Consider the following 20807-nt stretch of genomic DNA (forward strand, 5'->3'; position numbering starts at 1 on the left):
TCTTCTAGGATGTCGTTGCTATAATCGTTTCAAGTTGTTTGTGCTTTTATTGTGATTGTGGAGTCAATTTCTGGAGTCTTTTGATGTATGTTAAATAAATGAATTCCTTTAAATCTTTTTACGCTATGGGCACACTACCGCTAAAAACAGTGTAACACACAAAATATTTTTTAAGTACCACATATTAATTTAAAAATTTTAATAAATTATGGTATCGTCCAGAAACTTGAATAAATCGCTGTTGTTTTTTTTAACTATTATATTTTTAAATTCTCTTCTTTCGTAAATGACTTTATAAAAGCATAATTTATCTACTTATAAAATTTTTGCTTCGTGGAGCCCGTCTTGTACACATTAACAAGTTCACGTGATAAATGTTACTTTAAGTTTATTATTTTGTTATTTCTCTCCACGACTTGCTTCGTTTTGGATGACGACACAACTGATTGTTTCTGACTTAGCTATTGTATATATTATCTTTATCTTATTTATGTACTTATAAAACTTGCATGTCAGTTACCAATAGTCATTGATTGATTTACGGCCGTTTTCAATAACGTATCTATCCTTAGTTTAACTTACTAGAGGTAGACAAATCTATCCATATCTTATATATAAAATTCTCGTGTCACTATGATAAACCTGACTCCTCCGAAACGGCTTTACTGATTTTTACCAAATTGTATATGCATATTCAGTAGGTCTGAGAATCGGCTACTATCTTTTTTCATACCCCTAAGTGATAAGGGTTGTTCACCCTTAACATTTTTTTTTAATTTTTGGACAATTTTTTTAAATTATCTTGTTTTCGGCATTAAAAAATACATACTCCTTAAAATTTTCACCCTTATTGATCAACACCTTTTTTTTTATCGCGATTTTTATATTACTTTATATGGCAATACAACGTTTGCTGTGTCAGCTAGTCTATATAGATATATATTTACGCTTACTTACATTTCAATAACCTAATATCGACATAAAGCATTGGACTATAACTATATTGGACATAACTTTGGATAGATAAGATCTTGTCATTAAACGGTGATAGCAATATATCCGTAACTAGAGGTACGTTATTGAAAACGGCCGTAAAATAAAATTAAAATCGTCATTAAAAATAAACATGGTATGAAGTTTATACCTGACCTGAGAACAAACCAAGAATATGCAAAATGTTTACATAATATAGACGTTTTGCGTACGTTTGGTTTATTCGGAGGTATAAAGTTCCATTGACAGTGTTGTCAGCGATACAGTCAACATTAAAAAACTTTATTGAATTAGGCGTTACTTTGCGGAAATCCATAATTATACAAATGATTTAAGTTTTCTTTAGTGTTAATTCCGCCAATATTTGTCTTTAAAACAATTCGACACGTGTTTCGCCTCTACACGAGGCATCCTCAGGACGTGTTGTCTCGCCAAAATCTGGCACGAGACTGCCCCTGAGGATGCCTCGTGTAGAGGCGAAACACGTGTCGAATTGTTTTAAAAACAAATATAAGCGGAATTAACACTAAAGAAAACTTAAATAATTTGTATAATTAAAAAACTTTATACCAACTTTATTTGTAAGGCCGTATCTGTAATCTGTATAACGTTAGTGTATAAGTAGGAAACGATAGAGAATGTCAGGTACCAGCATGTTACTTGTGCAGGTTCCGGTATGAATGCGAGGGTCGGTCTGCGGGCTCCATTCCCGGCGTGAACAGCACGCCCGAGCGGAAGACCTATCCCACCATCGAGATCAGCGGCCACCGTGGACCCGCCGTCATCGTCGTGTCCTGCGTCACCAGGGAGGAACCCTTCAAGTACGCTTCCATCCGATTAATATGTTTCTTATCTTCACGTTAATCTTTGACTAGTTCGGCACAAGCAGAGAGAACAAACCTGCTCTCATTTATATTTACACCTGTGATTATTTCCTGGAAACTTCGGGACTTAAAATAAAGATATTTCTGTCCTAACGGCTTAAATGGTCGTAGAAGTCGTCGTAGAACGTTCTGTATGTAATTAATAAATGAAATGATCACGCCTGAAATTACACACATGAAACTAATTAGAGAATAACAATGCCCTAGAGAAGACTGCAACGAATTTGAAATACTTTTTCTAATCAAAGTCATTTAGGGCATTATCCATCTGAAACTGTAATTAATTTTATCATTGACTTTGATCAACTTTCTTCCACGTACAACCAAGCTGTGAAATGAGCTTCCTCGTGCGGTGCGGTAATTCATTTAAAAAGCTCAAAAAAAAAAGAGTGCTGGGAGAGTTTTTTGCGCCGCTTCTTCTCTCTCTCAGAGCGCCATTTGGTTCCGAAGCGGTAGTAGTGTCTAGTATATTAGAAATGACATCAAAAAGAATTCTAAAGGAATGAATTTTGAGAAAATAAATGCCTTTTATGCCTTGATGGTGTTTCCTGGACGAAACATACCTTCAAAAAAGTGCATACACCTTTTTAAAAGGCCGGCAAAGTGTGATTGCTCGAGTGTTGTAGGAAAATGCAGGTGTCGGTGAGCACTTAACATGAAGTTCCTACCCTCGTTTGTCCTCCTCTTCTATAAAAAAATACACGCTGGCTCAATTTAGAACGATGGCGAAAAAATGAAGGAAAGAGAAAGAGTGTGATGAGGCATTAAAAGATAGGAGAGTCATAACATGAGGCTTGCATGAACGATCCAAGGCTGGCAAGGTGCTCTACCAGTGTACCTGGTTGTGTGCAGACAGTGAGTGTCATAAAAAGTTATCATATATATTTCTTCCAAATTGAATCGTTGATATTTGACGTGAGTTTCTGATGTCAATAATATTACTGCCATTCTATCTACATTTGTAATACTTTGATGTATTGTAGATCCTTTACATAACATTAGAAAAATTTCTAATAACTAGTGTGGTATCCGTGCAGGCCACACCCTCACAACCTGGTGGGACGCGACCGCTGCGACAAGGGCGTGTGCACGGTGAAGACGACATTGATGGACGACAACAAGGTGTCGTTCAGTAACCTGGGCATCCAGTGCGTCAAACGGAAGGACATCGCCGAAGCGCTCAAGACCCGGGAGCAGCTCAAGGTCGACCCCTTCAAAAGTTAGTAGACACTATTTAACTAACCTAGCTCTATGATAGAATCTTCTGGCTGTAAGTGTGTATTTAATTTATATCTCTATTTTAGCAATCGAGTAAACTATAGTCCAATAAGTCCGTGTGCGACCGTCCCACCGGTTAACAGGCGGGGAAGGGGTACTATTGATGTCTGCGGGTAGCGGGTGGTGTTGCGGGGAAGGGCAAGGCGTGAGACTGCCGTAACCCCGATCCCCGCCACCGTCTGTCACCCCGTGAGACGGTCGTGCACGAAGTTGGCGGACTATAGTAGCTTCTTGATTAAATTTTATCCATTTCTTCAAAAAATGGGCTTATTTCAGTTTATTTACAGTTAAAAGCTTAAAATGTCATAGTTTACTCTGCTGCTTATTGAGAAGCATGTATAGTAGAACTACAAACGTATAATCGACCATCTCCTTTTTTGATGCTTGTACAATAGAATCCTATTTTACTATATAAAGCCTCCATCTTCCTCCATTCCATTCTAATCCTTTTGGGGTCGACCCACTATCAGGCACTTGCCATTAATTTTCAAATATTATGATAAAAATTGTACACAGTATAATATATATGTGAAAACATATTATCAAAATTATTAGCTCTCGTCAAGTGATTCGAACAGATAAAGTATCATGAATAGAGAGTGTGTTTTATTCGATGTGCACGTTATATTTAGTTCATTTATTACTCGATAGCTCCAGTTTTAGAACCGCAGCGATTTTACACGATTCCGATATAAAACAGAACGTTTTAATAGCCGCGTATGTGGTGGCGGTATATTGATTTTAATGGTTTATTTTTCATTCAATTAAGGTATCGATACACTATGCCGCCGATTAACTTGTCATAGTCATAATTAAGCCAAAAAAAGCGGTATGTTGCAATAATCCCATGTCAGTTTGTTTGTCAACGCGTTTTTGTCAAGTTACACACTAGAGTTTTAAATGCAAAATTCAAAAACAATGTCATGGGCATCCATCGACTGATCTTTTTTTGTGGTTTATTATTATTATCACTATAAGGGGTATAAATATTCAAATTTAAATATTTTGTTTTCAAAATAGAATTGAATATCACTTATCAAACGTAAAATCTAGCACCCGTTCGAAATAGTATGCCTCAAACCTGAGAAGCATAGGCGCAAGAATCTCATTTTTTAAAATTTTGTAAATAGTCTGAGCGTAACATAAAGAACATTATCAAGAATATATTGAAATGCAACAGTCCATATGTTTACATCTTAAAAAATTTTCTCATAGTGTTTCTTTACCCTATTTAAATATCCGATTAAGTACACATTTGACACACGTTTTGAAAACGGAAGAAGCGATACAGGGAAATGAATCAAATATCAGTTTGAAGACAACCTTCAACAGAAAAGCGTTTCACAGCAATGTCACTGACGAAGTGTGGCAGCACCTTCATAATACAATTCGCGCCAGCTGATTAGTGGGCATCAAAGTTAAGACGCCCGGGAACATGAATCATGCTCTATTTAGTTAGTTTGGCTAATCCCTATGTTTACGTGGAGCTAACGAAACAATGCTGTCGGACTGTGTGCCAGTGTATACCAACCGCCGTTAATTTGTGCGTAAACATCCTGACTGAGAGATGGATTGACATCTCAAGGTACAAGTGTCGTCGGAGGCGGGCTACATCATGTTACGAGAGAAATTATATTGTATTCTAACTGTAAGGTGACCCAGCAAACGTTGTATTGCCATATAATATATTGTAATTTAAAAAAAAATTAGGGCATAACAAATAAATACAACCGATTCCCAAACCTACCAAATATATCGTACTACAAATATTGTATTCGATTGTCATTTTGCTACCCTATTGCGGATTTGTAGATGGAACAGAATAATATAAAAATCTCGATACAAAAATAGTTGTAGATCGTAGAAGGGCGAAAATTTTAAGTTGTATGTATTTTTCAATGCTGATTCATAATAAAATAAAAATTGTCAAAAAATAAAAATATATATATTTAGGGGTGGCCCCTTATCATTTAGGGATATGAAAAATAGATGTTGGCCGATTCTCAGACGGTTCGGCGGTTTCGGAGGAGTTTGGTAACAAACTACACGAGAATTATATATATATAAGATGTGTTTAGATGATTATATTGGATATACTAATTTAAGTTGTAGTTGTCAAAGAAGAAAAAATGATTAACTGAAATAATAGTTCAGCAGTTGAGCTTAACATTAGTTAGTAAGTCAGTGTGGTACATTGCGAAACGTATAGGCTGTCTGGAGCAGTTGGTTGGGCCGCTCGGAAATAGCATCGACCGAAATACTCGGCCGTGCACGCGCGCGTATGCCGAGCCCCGCCGATTGTTTCCCGCTGGAAACTGTGCCGATCAAGTACGTTGAGTATGGGACAAGGAAACGGGGCTGTTAGCTATTATTGGTCGTCGGTGTTTTCATGTGCGTGATGAAACACGTGTACAAAACTGTATACTGTTGTAGCTTTCGATACAATTTGTTGGTACAGAATTAACCCTCCAACTTTTATATAAGAGTAGGCAAATGGGCAAGAGGCTCACTTCGTATTAATTATACGAATATATGAAAATTGGTCTACCTAACCGAGGCTAGTCAGCAGTATTGAAAGTTTTTGTATCTGGCAACTTATATTTAAAGAAAACCAATATTACCGTCAACTAGCTGTGGTAGTATGTTAGTTTTCAATTTGCGAGATTTGTTTCTTTGTATTTTCATTGCGGCGTTTTTTGAGCTAAGATTTTTCAAGCATCGTAAATAATCAATAACAGTTACTTTACAGACATTTCGTGCTGTGCTTATAAGGTACCTAAAGGAATGTGTCGAGTACAAAATATTTTTACGTGTATACCTGAAGCCGCCACCTAACTCGCTAATTCATGGAATACGATGAAACGAGGGCTTTTAGAGTGACCACGTACAGTTATAGAATATAATGCGCTTAGACGACGTGACAGCAATTTGTCAATCTGTTCGGTAGCTAGTTTTATATTCAAAATACTAAGTAATTCCAAGCGTACCTGGCTGTTTACAGTGACAATACAATCGTTAGCCTTTTATATCTTTACTAGCTGACCCGACAGACGTTGTTCTGTTAATATTTAAAAAAAACCCTTGCGGGTGGAATTTAGTAAAATCCTTAGCTGACCTCTACTCGGTGAAAAGAATATTCCTACCAAATTTCAACTCTTTAGCTCTAATGGTTCCAGAGATATCGTGATGAGTGACTATATACGTGGAAATCTCTTATATATATATTATTATGTTGATGCAATTACTAATTATGAAATTAATCATGCCCATCATGTTCACGAAGCATCCTTACACAAACAATGAATTCAAGCTCTAAAGGTTGATGCATCCAATATACAATAATTTATATTTATACAGTTTTTTTTCTTTTTATGAAATATTTTGTATTATTCAAACACGATTCATATATTGGAAGTAGCACCTTACAAACCAATTTTTTTAGTATAGTACAGTCATTGTAAAATAATCTATTTGATTGAAAAGAGTGGCCGTTAAGTTTCTTGTATGTTCTTCTCACGAGCTCAACGTCTTCCGAACATATGGTAAATTCAGTAATGTAAAATTAATATTTATATAATATAGTCACGATACAAAAGCGATTAGTTTAAGCCTAACTGAATAAAGATTATTTATTTGACTTTGACGATCAGAGATATTCTTCTCTCTTGCACGGTATGTTTATTTAGTATGATGTAAGCCTGTGGTTATAGATATCTGTAATATATTGGCTGGTAACGAAATGTAAAGAAATCTAAAAAAAAATATGAATAACATCAAACGCCTGGTATTTTCTTTAAGCTCATTGATGTTTCTAAAAATATTTTTTTTCGCTTAGTCACATGATTCACGTAGAATATTAGTTGGTTTTCAACGTCGATTTCACTATCTATTGTTGTAGTGTAGATATACATAGTATGTTCAAGTATGTATTGGATCTTGTGCGTAGCTGGTGTTTTACTGGTGATAGTCTTAATATATTTTGTATTGTCGCTCGACCTAGATGCATCGTAGGTACGAGTTTGCAATTTTTCAGTTTTTAACGTTATTTTTATGAAATGTATGGTGTATTAATTATGTTCATTACTATCATAAATAAAAATAATAAATTGCCAGTTGTAGAGACTGCCGATAGAAGTAAAAACTTACAACTTTTAACATTGAAATTTCATAATGTTTAAAAACAATTAAATACTTAATTTATTTTTAAAACTTATTTTCAATGTTATATTAATTAAACAAAACACTATTTCAACCATGTATAATATATTCACATTGAACTTTTAACTAAATCCATTCACATTCAATTTCACTTACAAGATGCACAATACGTCAGCTGTATAGTACAGATACTGTTGTAAGAATTTCGGTGACACGAACTCACGACATTTTCACCCAACCAAAGTTTCTAACTATTTATATTTTCTTAAATTATTTAATAATCGCGTGCGGTATGAGCATATCGGTGACGCGGCCCCATAAGAATTTCCCATAAGAAAGAGTGCCCAACGCGGCTAAAGAAGATTCACTTCAAAAATAGGCTTATATTTAAGATGACCACCAAGTCTTATTTAAAAATTAAATTCAGGAAACAATACATAATTATTATGTAGTATGAGTTTATGACCTTGAATCATCTCATTCCAGCCGGGTACAGCCATCGCAACCAGCCGCAGAGCATAGACCTGAACGCCGTGCGGCTATGTTTCCAAGTGTTCCTGCCCGACGAGCGCACCGGCAAGATCCGGCAGGCGCTGCCGCCCGTGGTCTCCGACATCATCTACGATAAGAAGGCCATGAGCGACCTGCTCATAATGCGGATCAGCCAGTGCAGCGCCTCGCCCCGCGGTGGCACTGAGATTCTGTTGCTCTGCGAGAAGGTACCTCCAGCCCTCTCGTTTTGTATTTTACAATTATACCAGTAGGAGGCTCCTTTGCACAGGATGCCGGCTAGATTATGGGTACCAAAACGGCGCCTATTTCTGCCGTGAAGCAATAATATGTAACCATTACTGTGTTTCGGTCTGAAGTGCGCCGTAGCTAGTGGAATTACTGGGCAAACGAGACTAAACATTTTATCTCTCAAGGTGACGAGCGCAGTCGTAGTGCCGCTCAGAATTTTTGAGTTCTGGAAGAATGCTGAGCGGCACTGCATTGTAATCAGCTGAAAATTCTGCTCGTCTCGTCCCTTACTGTCATAAAAATAAATATTTTGTACCCTATTTTGCAAATTGCGCACAACGAACTCAGATGTGTCATGTCAGTGGTTCTATAGAAAACTAAAATATTAAATGTTTTCCAATTTCATTGCTTACTAGCTGTTACCCCCGCCTTCGTCCGCATTTACCAGTGTAGCCATATTAGTTGGGTGTTCCAATACTGCCACTTCAATATTATAATGTACAAAGCAATCATATACAGGTGTCCCAAAGTTATAGGACATGAAGGGAAAGTACCTTAAATATAGAAGATAGGCTATTTTACTGAAAGTGTTTAGTTTAACGTTGTTCCTTTCTTTTAAAATACTATGTTACTTAAGAAGAGTTATTAGTTTTTGGCCATTCTTTCGATCGGCATTATAAAAGTAGGGGTGTTTTTTTTACATTTCAATCCGTTCTATTCCCAGACGAGGCAAGTAATTTTTAGAAAATCTTTGAATGCAGAAGTACTAACATTTAAAAATAACCTAAAGTCTTCTTTCAGTAAAATAGCCTATCTTCGATATTTAACATGTCCCATACCTTTGGGACATCCTGTATATCTCAATGTTAAGATAGCGTTCGTTAGAAATGTTTATTTCGACCATTTTTTCTTACTTTGCAAACACGAGTAGGAAAAAAAGGCTCATATTTCGGTTAGTAACCAATCCAAAATAATGTGCCTTTCTATTGGTAACAGAATTTTCAAAATCCCGAGATAACCCCCTACAACCTCACAAACTTTGTATAGATTTTGTTTAATAACACAAAAGAAACATTCGGGCGTAGATATTAATTCGTAAACAATTTGCGAATTATTCAAAACCGTACAAATGGTCTACGACTATCATTGGAATTCCTGATATTCCTTCATAGGAATCTTCATGCAATCTTATTATGTATTATTTAATTCAAATATCAATTTACTACCTGTTGTACGCTTTGAACGGGTGGCCCTTAATTAAATGTATAACTTTTAGTTATTCGCATTGCTTTTATATAAACGTGTATTAATATAATATATTATTAACACATAAGTAAAGTCAATATATGATTTTTTAATTATTTCGAATGTGGTAACAAAATGTGTTTGGCTCTGGTTAAGGTTGTCCGCGAGGACGTGGCGGTGGTGTTCTTCGAGAAGGACGGCGAGCGGGTGGTGTGGGAGGAGAACGGCAACATAACCCTGGTGCACAAGCAGGTCGCCATCGCCTTCTACACGCCGCCCTACCGCGACCCGCACTCGCAGCACCACGTGCAGGTACACGCGGACACACACACACGTCACAAGCAGGTCGCCATCGCCTTCTACACGCCGCCCTACCGCGACCCGCACTCGCAGCACCACGTGCAGGTACACGCGGACACACACACACGTCACAAGCAGGTCGCCATCGCCTTCTACACGCCGCCCTACCGCGACCCGCACTCGCAGCACCACGTGCAGGTACACGCGGACACACACACACGTCACAAGCAGGTCGCCATCGCCTTCTACACGCCGCCCTACCGCGACCCGCACTCGCAGCACCACGTGCAGGTACACGCGGACACACACACACGTCACAAGCAGGTCGCCATCGCCTTCTACACGCCGCCCTACCGCGACCCGCACTCGCAGCACCACGTGCAGGTACACGCGGACACACACACACGTCACAAGCAGGTCGCCATCGCCTTCTACACGCCGCCCTACCGCGACCCGCACTCGCAGCACCACGTGCAGGTACACGCGGACACACACACACGTCACAAGCAGGTCGCCATCGCCTTCTACACGCCGCCCTACCGCGACCCGCACTCGCAGCACCACGTGCAGGTACACGCGGACACACACACACGTCACAAGCAGGTCGCCATCGCCTTCTACACGCCGCCCTACCGCGACCCGCACTCGCAGCACCACGTGCAGGTACACGCGGACACACACACACGTCACAAGCAGGTCGCCATCGCCTTCTACACGCCGCCCTACCGCGACCCGCACTCGCAGCACCACGTGCAGGTACACGCGGACACACACACACGTCACAAGCAGGTCGCCATCGCCTTCTACACGCCGCCCTACCGCGACCCGCACTCGCAGCACCACGTGCAGGTACACGCGGACACACACACACGTCACAAGCAGGTCGCCATCGCCTTCTACACGCCGCCCTACCGCGACCCGCACTCGCAGCACCACGTGCAGGTACACGCGGACACACACACACGTCACAAGCAGGTCGCCATCGCCTTCTACACGCCGCCCTACCGCGACCCGCACTCGCAGCACCACGTGCAGGTACACGCGGACACACACACACGTCACAAGCAGGTCGCCATCGCCTTCTACACGCCGCCCTACCGCGACCCGCACTCGCAGCACCACGTGCAGGTACACGCGGACACACACACACGTCACAAGCAGGTCGCCATCGCCTTCTACACGCCGCCCTACCGCGACCCGCACTCGCAGCACCACGTGCAGGTACACGCGGACACACACACGTCACAAGCAGGTCGCCATCGCCTTCTACACGCCGCCCTACCGCGACCCGCACTCGCAGCACCACGTGCAGGTACACGCGGACACACACACACGTCACAAGCAGGTCGCCATCGCCTTCTACACGCCGCCCTACCGCGACCCGCACTCGCAGCACCACGTGCAGGTACACGCGGACACACACACACGTCACAAGCAGGTCGCCATCGCCTTCTACACGCCGCCCTACCGCGACCCGCACTCGCAGCACCACGTGCAGGTACACGCGGACACACACACACGTCACAAGCAGGTCGCCATCGCCTTCTACACGCCGCCCTACCGCGACCCGCACTCGCAGCACCACGTGCAGGTACACGCGGACACACACACACACGTGACGGTCGGAGGAGAGAAAAGACCAAAGCGTAATACGATACGGCCACAATCATATCGCCCTGAACTCCTCGCCTGCTGTCTCATTTACCTGATAACCGGCGTCATTCTAATGGACTGCGAACGGTTTTATGGAAAACCTCTCAACCGATATTTCATTTAATCCTTACGTACTTAGTAACTGTGCATGAATCTTAAACATCAGTACTATAAATTATAAGGGGTCCAAGGGCCACGGGGACCCCGACGTGCGCAAGCGAATATTAATAAAACCATTTGCTGCTAGCTGCAAAAAGGCAAGGAAGTGTATTTTTAATTTGAATTGTTTGTATTTTTGGAAAAAGTAACAGATTGATAATTGTGGTGAATAAATATTTCATTTCATTTTGCAAACATTTTTTTGTGAGAAATCTTTACCCTTCATAAAGTAAATTTTACGTTAAACGAGCCGTTCGTTCAGCTTCATGAGGTGCAGATGTGGGGTGAACTATATAAGCTGTAAAGGTCATTTACGTGTGATTGTAGGTAATCGTTCTGGCTTTAAAAAAATTGAAAATTTGAAATATATTTGTTAAATATTATTTACATGGTTAAGTCCCACATTAAGAAAAAATTAAATATTCATATTATAATTCAAAATAGGATTTAAAATAACGAATGTCAAAACTACCATCCAATCGAAATAGTATGCTTCAGACCTGAGAACAACAGGCGCGAGAAACTCGCTATCTATAAGATCACTGTCCCTACAAAACTCATTTTCTCAGGAACGCGTGAATGAATCAAGTTGAAATTAACTTTAAAATACCGTTATAGGTCAGGACCTATAACGGTGCTCCCAAGGAGCACTGCAGCATTACAAACCAGGCTTTTTAATCGAACAAAACAAGATACTGGTCATATTTAGAGTTAGGGTATTGTGTTCCATTATACCATTACTTACAGTGTGTGTGGATTAATGGATTTTTTTACTAATTTATATTTCGTTTTGTTACTTACTCGTGTAAGTCATTGAGTATTTGACGTTTGAATTTTTTCGTTATATCACTTTAAATAGCTAGATTCTAATTAAAATAATTTGTAAATGTCTATTTAAATTTTTATATGCCTATATAAGATTTTATTATTTAATGAGTAAGAACCCATTATTTTGCCATATGACAAACAGGCTACCAGGTAACCTGATGGTTAGAGTGATCACCGCCGTCCAAACTCTATAGTCTATTGCATCACGAGAGGAACCACAGACCAGTTGCCGTCCTTTTAGATTGTAGGTTTTCACGCTTGTCTTGAAGGTATCCATGTCATGTTGAACTGAATATATTGCGAGAAGCTTACCCCATATTTTAAACATATTAATTTACTTTCAGGTGTACGTTCAACTTAAAAGAACGTCAGACAACGCGCGGAGCAACGCGATACCGTTCGAATTTGTTCCGGATTATCAAGGTACTGGCAGGAAACCGCTCGCGGACATAAGCGCCATCGCAGCTCTGCTCGAGAGGAAACCCGACGGCAATAACAACATGAACACGCACACCGACATACACACCGACACACACACAGAGCCGCACGATACACAAGACATCAACACAGTGACGTCCACCACGGAGGTGCTCGTGGTAGACGACAACTCTATGGTCGACGACATTGACACGACACTCGAACCACAGACCAACGGCGTCGTAGACAACGAGAAGTGTCTCGATGATTTGCTGGACCAAGTCGCAGAGCTGGACGAGATCTATTCGGAAAATAGAACTCGATTAGAAAACATTACGATATTAACTGAAGAGAACGATGTCGAGGATTTTAATGACGCGGGAACGTACACTAGTTTACAGCTCGCGTTTAAGAATCCGGTCACGATATCTGAACCGGAACCAGAGCCGTACGAGGACGTCCAAGTGCAGTCGTACCGCGGACCGATTATAGAGTTCACGGCGCTGAAACGGGACACGGAGGACGAACGCGCGCCGCCCTTACCGCCTAAACGCGTCCGTAAAACTTCCACCGATGCTTTCAAAACAAGCCAAACGTCTGTGAACAGCATTCTCAAACCGGGCCGCCAGCTGCCGCTCACCCGAAACCCAGACGTCCTACTCCCCAAATCCGAATTGAGTCTCGCTAAAAGTGAACCGTCTCTACAGCCCGCGAAGAAGCGCTCGTTTTTCTCCCGACTCTTCCGCAGAAAGGAGAAGTCCCCCGCGCCGTCAATCAAATCCGAGGGACCGAAGGAGATAAAAACAAAACCCGTCGGTCGTTCTGTCAGTAGCGTTTCCGGTTTGCGTCCGTCTAAATTCAAATCGTCCGTATCGCACACGTCTCTGAAAGACAACGCATCCGGCACGGGGCTCAGTTACGCAGACAGCATAACGCACATTTCATTGCACGGTGACGCAGATGATAAATCTTCTCAGGCGTCGCTGAAGCGTCCTGCTAGCTTGGCGCCTATTCCACCGACAGATGGCGGCACTATCCTCGTGGCGGAGAGTGTACTAGCGTTGGACGCCTCGGCGTTTAAAAAGTTACAAGATGACTTAGATTTGACGGATGCGGAACATTATGCGCTATATATGGCCGTCGCGCCACACGCAACCGTTTCTGAGTTTGATGAAACTAGTTGCTATTATTCCCCGATAGATGGCAGTAAATTCCAAAATCAACAATGAACTTTTAGTACTTTTTGCTTGTGTTCTAGAAACCTGTAAAATACAAAATTGCGATGTTCAAATTGAACATAAACATAAATATTCAAAAATTATAAACAACGGGACTTAAAAGTTCTATTTAATTCTAATAAAACAATTATTATTGTATCATTAAATAGACATATAAATATATATTCGGTCAATAGGTACTTTCAAAAACTCCAAGAAAAATTAATTTAGGTTATACTAAATAAGTTACCAAATAAAAAATTTCAAATTTCTCATTATTAGTTTAGTAAATTTCGTTTTTGAATAATGAAATCTACAGACTACAAATTGTTCTAGTCATATACTTATTCTTGTACGGTGCTTCAGAATGTCCGCCCATTTGCCAAACTTTTGTAAACATTTACATATTATTATTGTAATGAATTCAGAAACGAGTAGGAATAATTTTAAGAGCTGTATTATCTGTTGTATTAAAGCGGCCCTCCATTGATTGGTTAGTTCAATATCAGTAAGAATGAGGTGAATATTATGACTATTGTCTGGTGGTGACGTGAGAATTGCTTTTGTCAAACTATTTTCAATTGGATACTTATCATAATATTATATTAATATATCGAAAAATTAACCACTATAATTGACAATGAATGACATACACTGAAGTTCAAGAAAATTTGACAGAAGAATGTGACAGTAATTTGTCAATTTTCTTACAAATTGACACTATTCTTGTCAATCTTATATTATGTTTTACTTTTTAAGAGACATATTTATTTTTGTTTTGTTGTTTTAGTTGTTGTTTTACATTTGTTTTATAATGTTGTGTTGATTTTTTTAGATTCGGGTTATTTAAAGCACAAGAGACAGAAAAAGTTCTCGACTCTTATTCACCAATACGAGCAAGACAGTAAGTTTTTGTATTTATTTGTCAATTGCTTATACAGGCTGTTACACAAATTTATTTATTAATATTAAATTGTTTATAAATACATATTTAGCTGGATATTATTATTTCGTGCAGCCTGTAGGCAAGGTGTTTGGGTTTCATCAGGTATATTCATGGTGCTAACATTGGTGTAGGGTTTTTAATCATTTATGTTTTATTATATTTATACATTTGTTCTCTCGTCCTATTCGTTGCTTTTTGTGATTGTTTTTATTATATTGTTGTTTATGGTAATTTAAAATAATGTATTTGAGTACAAACATGATCTTGTAATTGGTTAAATTTTTGTAGTAAAATAAAAAATATTGTAAGTACTTAAACAGTATACAAAATATGAAATATTTAGTATGGTCTTTCTTATTCATAATTACTTATCGGACGTTAAAATAGAGTTCTTTCCCTTGTCATAAAATGATATTCATAATTGCATATTATTGGTAATAAAACACTAATTATCTCTTCGGTAAAGTTGATGTGACTTATAGAAGCTGGGACACATCTATAAACCTATTTAAGCCCTCAATAGCATAAAATGGCCGACGGTGGTCAGCTGTTTCGAATTTGAAGCGATAATTTATTGTTGAATGGAATTCGAATAATCTGAACTTAACAATTCAATCTATTTTTAGTTTTCAGTTTTACAAGATATGTGAACCGAACGAATAGATCCCATAACGCGATTACTAACATCGGCGATAGAAACTGCCCCCATGTGGCCCTAGCATTATGTAATATAATTAAATTTTCCCGCGTAAATTTGAAATACTTTACTTTTCTACATTTTTGACAATAATTTATCGAATTGAAATGGCCAACCATCCATAACGACTAAACTTTTTTTCCCTGATACTTTAACATTGCATACATTGTATTGCGTGTTAGTTATCGGAGGTTTAAGAATCGATTATGAATAAAAAATTTCATCGAGCTTTCAATAGGCTTAACATTTGCTAACCGTATTAGGTTGATACCTTCGATAAGCGATGTATTATGAATAAGGCGGTAAATGGTTTGTGGTAGTTAAATTGTGTATCAATTTTTAACGTTGATAGTTAAATGTGACGATTTTTTTCTATCTCACGCTTAAATTAATTTATTTTAATTATTATTTTTGTTGAATGTTAACTTAATTAGTTTTAGTACTAATGTGCATATGTGTGTTCCGTATATATAAATATAATTTGTAATTTGTCCTACATTTCACAATAATACAAATTTGTATTTCATAACATCTGAATACTACCTTCCTATAGGTAATATGTAATATTACGTCAGTTATTCATATAATATATTTAATTTTAAATGAGATTACTTATTATAATTCGCGTTATTACATTTCTATATAAGAACAATATTTCTAAATATGAATTCATTATGCTTTGGTTTTCGAATCTGGTATTGTGGTAATCTGTTGATACCTACCTCCTACCTCTGAATACAAAACATGGTCCCGATGTACAACCTTACAGTGTATTTGATGTCGATATATTGGTAAATATAGTCTATTGGTATTTTTGTTTATCTGAACCTTTTAAACGTTGAAAACATTTTAAATTGTATGGATGGCTCTGTAACTGTTTTTTAAAGCGTAGAGTAAAAATGTATTTTAAGATTTTTAGAGATTATGTGAATTTACTGAAACAGTTTAGCAGCAGATAGAATTTTATGCATAATTTATGAAATAAAATGTTATAATAAATGAAATGTGCTACACTCTAATTCTTATTACCGTTGAAGATTTGCATGAATTTTGATTTTACATTTTACAGGAATGTATAAGTATTTCAACGAGTTTCGAATATTTCAATAAAATGCTTTGAAATTGTAATTTTTAATTATAACTGAATCAATTATTTCATCAAATCAACATTGTAATTTTGCAATAAAGTTATCAAACGAACCCGTGAGTCATGACCATGTTGTGAGGAAAATTTAAAGAATTTTTTTTATTTAATTTCAACCGAATAATTTGTTAAGGGTTGATGGACTTGACACCAGGATCTGATGATAGTAGATAAACAAATCTACCTACAATCTGGTTACCAATCGATCGGAATAATAATTCTGCTAAACTGTTTCGTACATCTTTGAAGATTTTATACAGATGATACGGTATAGTTATAAAGTGAAGCTTGCGTGCGAAACATTGATGTTATATTGGCTAATAAAGTATTAACGATGTTCCAAGTATTTGAATCGACTGTCCCAACACTATTGTGAAGGTACGATATTCAGTATTAGGCATGCTTGTTTTCTTATAAGTAGATAGATGGAGCGTTACTTATAGCCATTATTTTATTATGACTGAAGTAGACTGACCAAAATACTGGAGAGAGACCAGACTGTATCATTGTCACAAAATAGCAAAAAATTGTATTATTATAAAAAAAATCAAACTGTCGTTGCAATCACCATGTTGCTATTATAAGTGTAAATATTTTATAATTCAACTTCTCTCGTTTTTTCTGTTGAATTTACAATTATTAGTATTCATTTTCACTAAATTGATTTTATAAGTAAGAAATAGTAGCGCTCTGTCTAGTTTTGTGTAACGTACGTTTTCCTTGTTTTTTTTTTCCGCTTCACACATATACATATTAGCATTTTATTTTGCATGACAAGTGTTGAAACGTGCCTGGAAGTAATGTTAATTTAAGTAACGTTCGTTAATTTCAATCTACCCACACTTGTTTCACTGTTTCCAGCCGCGTTGTTATGTTATTTACTTTGCATGATTATTGTTTGTACTTTTCGTGTATTTTATCTTTTATAGCAATATGATTGTTTTTTCTGCTAATACCGCCACCACAAATAATATTGTTTATATACTTTTAAAATTGTTTACAAATACCATAAATTAAATTCTCTCAAATCTAAACTTAGATTTGAAATGCGATAAATCAAGCCACTTTCCTATTATGCAAATATTGGGGTTGAGCAGGTTATCTACTGTCAAGTAGATCCTGTAGAATGTAGATGAAGCCACAACCTGAGAGTTAATCAAGATTTACGAGCCTTACGTCACTCGAACGGTTGGCTCAGTGGATGAGTGCTAACACGGAACGCGAGAGATCGCGTGTTCGGGTCCCGCATCGTTCATAAATTTTGTTTTCATATGAAATTTATGTAATTGATCGAATTGTTTAAAAATACCATTACACCACCATGGGGGATTTAGAAATATTCATCTTTTAGATACATCACTATCACTGCTTCAATGTTAAAACTGTCAATTAAGCATGAGACAAAAAGTAGAATAGTAGTAGTGTTACTGTATTGTGTTGTGTTAGTGTTAAACCTGTGAAACTAATGTTTGTTATAATTATGTTATATGTAATGTTGTAATGTTTTCAGGAGGCTACGCGGATCAACAAATCAAAGCAGAACCGCGAGGTGAGTGCACTCCGCATTTGTTTGCAGGTAAATATTACTATCTATGAAGAACGGGTTGGTAACTTAAACGCACTTAAAATTTAAATACCTGTATTTTACAGTTTGCACTAATAATTAATAATAATTCAATACAATTTTGGCAGCATTACCCCATAGAATTCAAACTGTGTAATGTTTACTCGAAAAATAAAATCAAATTCCAAATTTATATATTTGATAGTACAATATATATACAAAATTACTTATAATCTACTTATAAAAGCAATTTACAATTAAGCCTTATATATGTAGGTATCAGAAAACTTATTTCTACAACCCTATCTACGTGTTGAGGGATAAAACTTTATTATGGTTAAAAAAAAACTAATACACAAGGTTTGTGGGGGAAAATCCAGGAAACTGGGAAAACCTGGCTATTTGCTATCAATTGTTCACTCGAAATGAGCGCTCTGGCTAATATAGGACACGACCGTCACAGTCATGATGCTACCAACTGTTAGTTTGCACTAGTTAACCAAAGATCTAAATATTATTACTATTAAAATTATTAGTTATAATTATATAAAACAGTACTAACACTAGTAGTTCTATTCTATTCTTCCTACTATGGCTACTGTGGAAGGAATACCACAAGTTTGCCAATGTCACGTTAAGGTAGACCACCAAGCTTAGAGTATACTTTTACTAATTTTAATGGTAGTGATTAATTAAATTATTAATTACTTAAATTATTTGATATAAGTACTTAGTGCTATTTACAACTTAATCTTATTTATTTTAATATATAATTTACATAAAATATATACAAAAGGAGTGAAAACTAGGGAGAGGAGACATTTAAAGGAAGTTGGGCGGGGAAAGTAAGTAGTTAAATAAATGTTATAATTAATTGGTATGTCTAATCTAATCAATCATATATCGTGACTTATAATGTCAAATAATGTCAAAAATGTCTGTCAGTTAATGACGTTGGTAGCACTTATTAACACATCAAGTAATAAATATTATAATATTACTGACACCTATCACTATTATTATGAAGTCGGATTTCGGGCTTCAGTTATATATTGCACCTTCGATCATTCAAATTCAAATATTTTTATTCAAAATAGGATGTCATCACTTATTGAAAGTCAAAAACTACCACCCATTCCAAAGCGAATGCCTCAGACCTGAGAAGAATGGGCAGAAAAAACACATCGAGATTTTTTTTCCTCAAAAAATATGTTTACAAAGTAATATTGTACAATTAAACTTATTATTTAATAGCCTGAGGGCGTTCGCTCCATACTCAATGTTTGGAATCATTAAGAAAGTCATTTATGTTATAGTATCTTTTACAACACAAATGTTTTGTAACATTTCATTTGAATTCATGCCTACAAGCTTAGAGTATACTGTCACTCAAAGGCTGTCATTGCAAATAAAAGTAATTAATATTTAACGACTTAATTAAGGCCAATAGCTAGAAGTAATTATGGAAAACAGACAATCAAACCTTTGAGGGAGTTCAGATATATAACAACCTACCCTCTGAGATAAGATAAGCCAAAACATTGACTTGTAGTTGGCGAATCTTGAAAGGCATAATATACTCAATAATTATGAAATGTTTCAATAACATAAGTGGGTTGTCATATCTATTTGTCTACCATTGTATTGCATAGTAGGTATAACCTAACCTAACCGAACATAGTCATTGTAATTGTTAAAATGTTCATTTATCACGTAAGTGAAAAAAGGCCGTAATGAAAATAAATTTTATTCAAACTTAAATGAGCTGGCAATCTATATATATAAAAATGAATTGCTGTTCGTTAGTCTCGCTTAAACTCGAGAACGGCTGGACCGATTTGGCTAATTTTGGTCGTGAATTATTTGTGGAAGTCCAGAGAAGGTTTAAAAGGTGAATAAATAGGAAAATGCTGCTAAATTAAATAAAAACAACAAATTTGTTTTTCCTTTGTGTCCATACATAATTTCTATGAGAAAATTTACTGACGCACGGTTTGACAGTTCTGCTGTGAAACAATTTCATTACGACAGCAGGGTGCATATTTTACGAAGTAATTTCTGATGTTATGATATATTATTGACAAATTCAAATAAAAACATTATTTTATTTATTATATACAGAACAACGTCTGTCGGGTCAGCTAGTGTGTAATAATTTTGACTTATGTTGTAACAGATAAAACGCCGCCACACCAAATGAGTAGCCCCCTGCGCGTGTTCTCCCCGGCCTACAGTGAACAAGACCTCATACACGACAACAACTATCAGGTAACACAGTGTGTTATGACAATGTTACAGCCGACGGAACTAACTTACAGACTTTGTGATTTATTCATTTTGTAAAATGCAGCGAATTCAGTGTGGTAAAAATGAACTGGTTAATTTTTTTTTAATGGATTACAAAAATCTAAACTATGAAGATTAGTGTAAATACTAGAAAAATAAAAACAAAACTTGTTGAATGTTAATTTATATTGTTATTTTGAGATTATAACCTCAAACTAACTTTGGCTAAATTGTGGTGACTCTTTAGAAAAAGCCACAATAAAAATAATATAATAGAACACTTATGCAAGCGTACAA

General features: G+C 37.2%; 1 protein-coding gene across 8 annotated transcripts in view; it reads left to right on the plus strand.

The window, feature by feature from the left end:
- LOC126967956 (embryonic polarity protein dorsal-like) overlaps positions 1–20807 on the plus strand; it is a 51557-nt gene that overhangs the window by 25729 nt on the left and 5021 nt on the right. For 6 of the 8 annotated variants that reach the window (XM_050812676.1, XM_050812673.1, XM_050812674.1 and 3 more), the window contains 5 exons: positions 1662–1814; positions 2915–3096; positions 7800–8032; positions 9456–9611; positions 12584–14702. In XM_050812676.1, the coding sequence (XP_050668633.1) occupies positions 1662–1814; positions 2915–3096; positions 7800–8032; positions 9456–9611; positions 12584–13885 (2026 nt within the window). In that variant the 3' untranslated portion in view covers positions 13886–14702. The other 2 variants (XM_050812679.1, XM_050812681.1) reach the window with 2 other exon arrangements.

This window comes from Leptidea sinapis, chromosome 14 (genome assembly GCF_905404315.1).
Source record: "Leptidea sinapis chromosome 14, ilLepSina1.1, whole genome shotgun sequence".
In the NCBI taxonomy this organism is placed as follows: Eukaryota; Metazoa; Arthropoda; class Insecta; order Lepidoptera; family Pieridae; genus Leptidea; species Leptidea sinapis.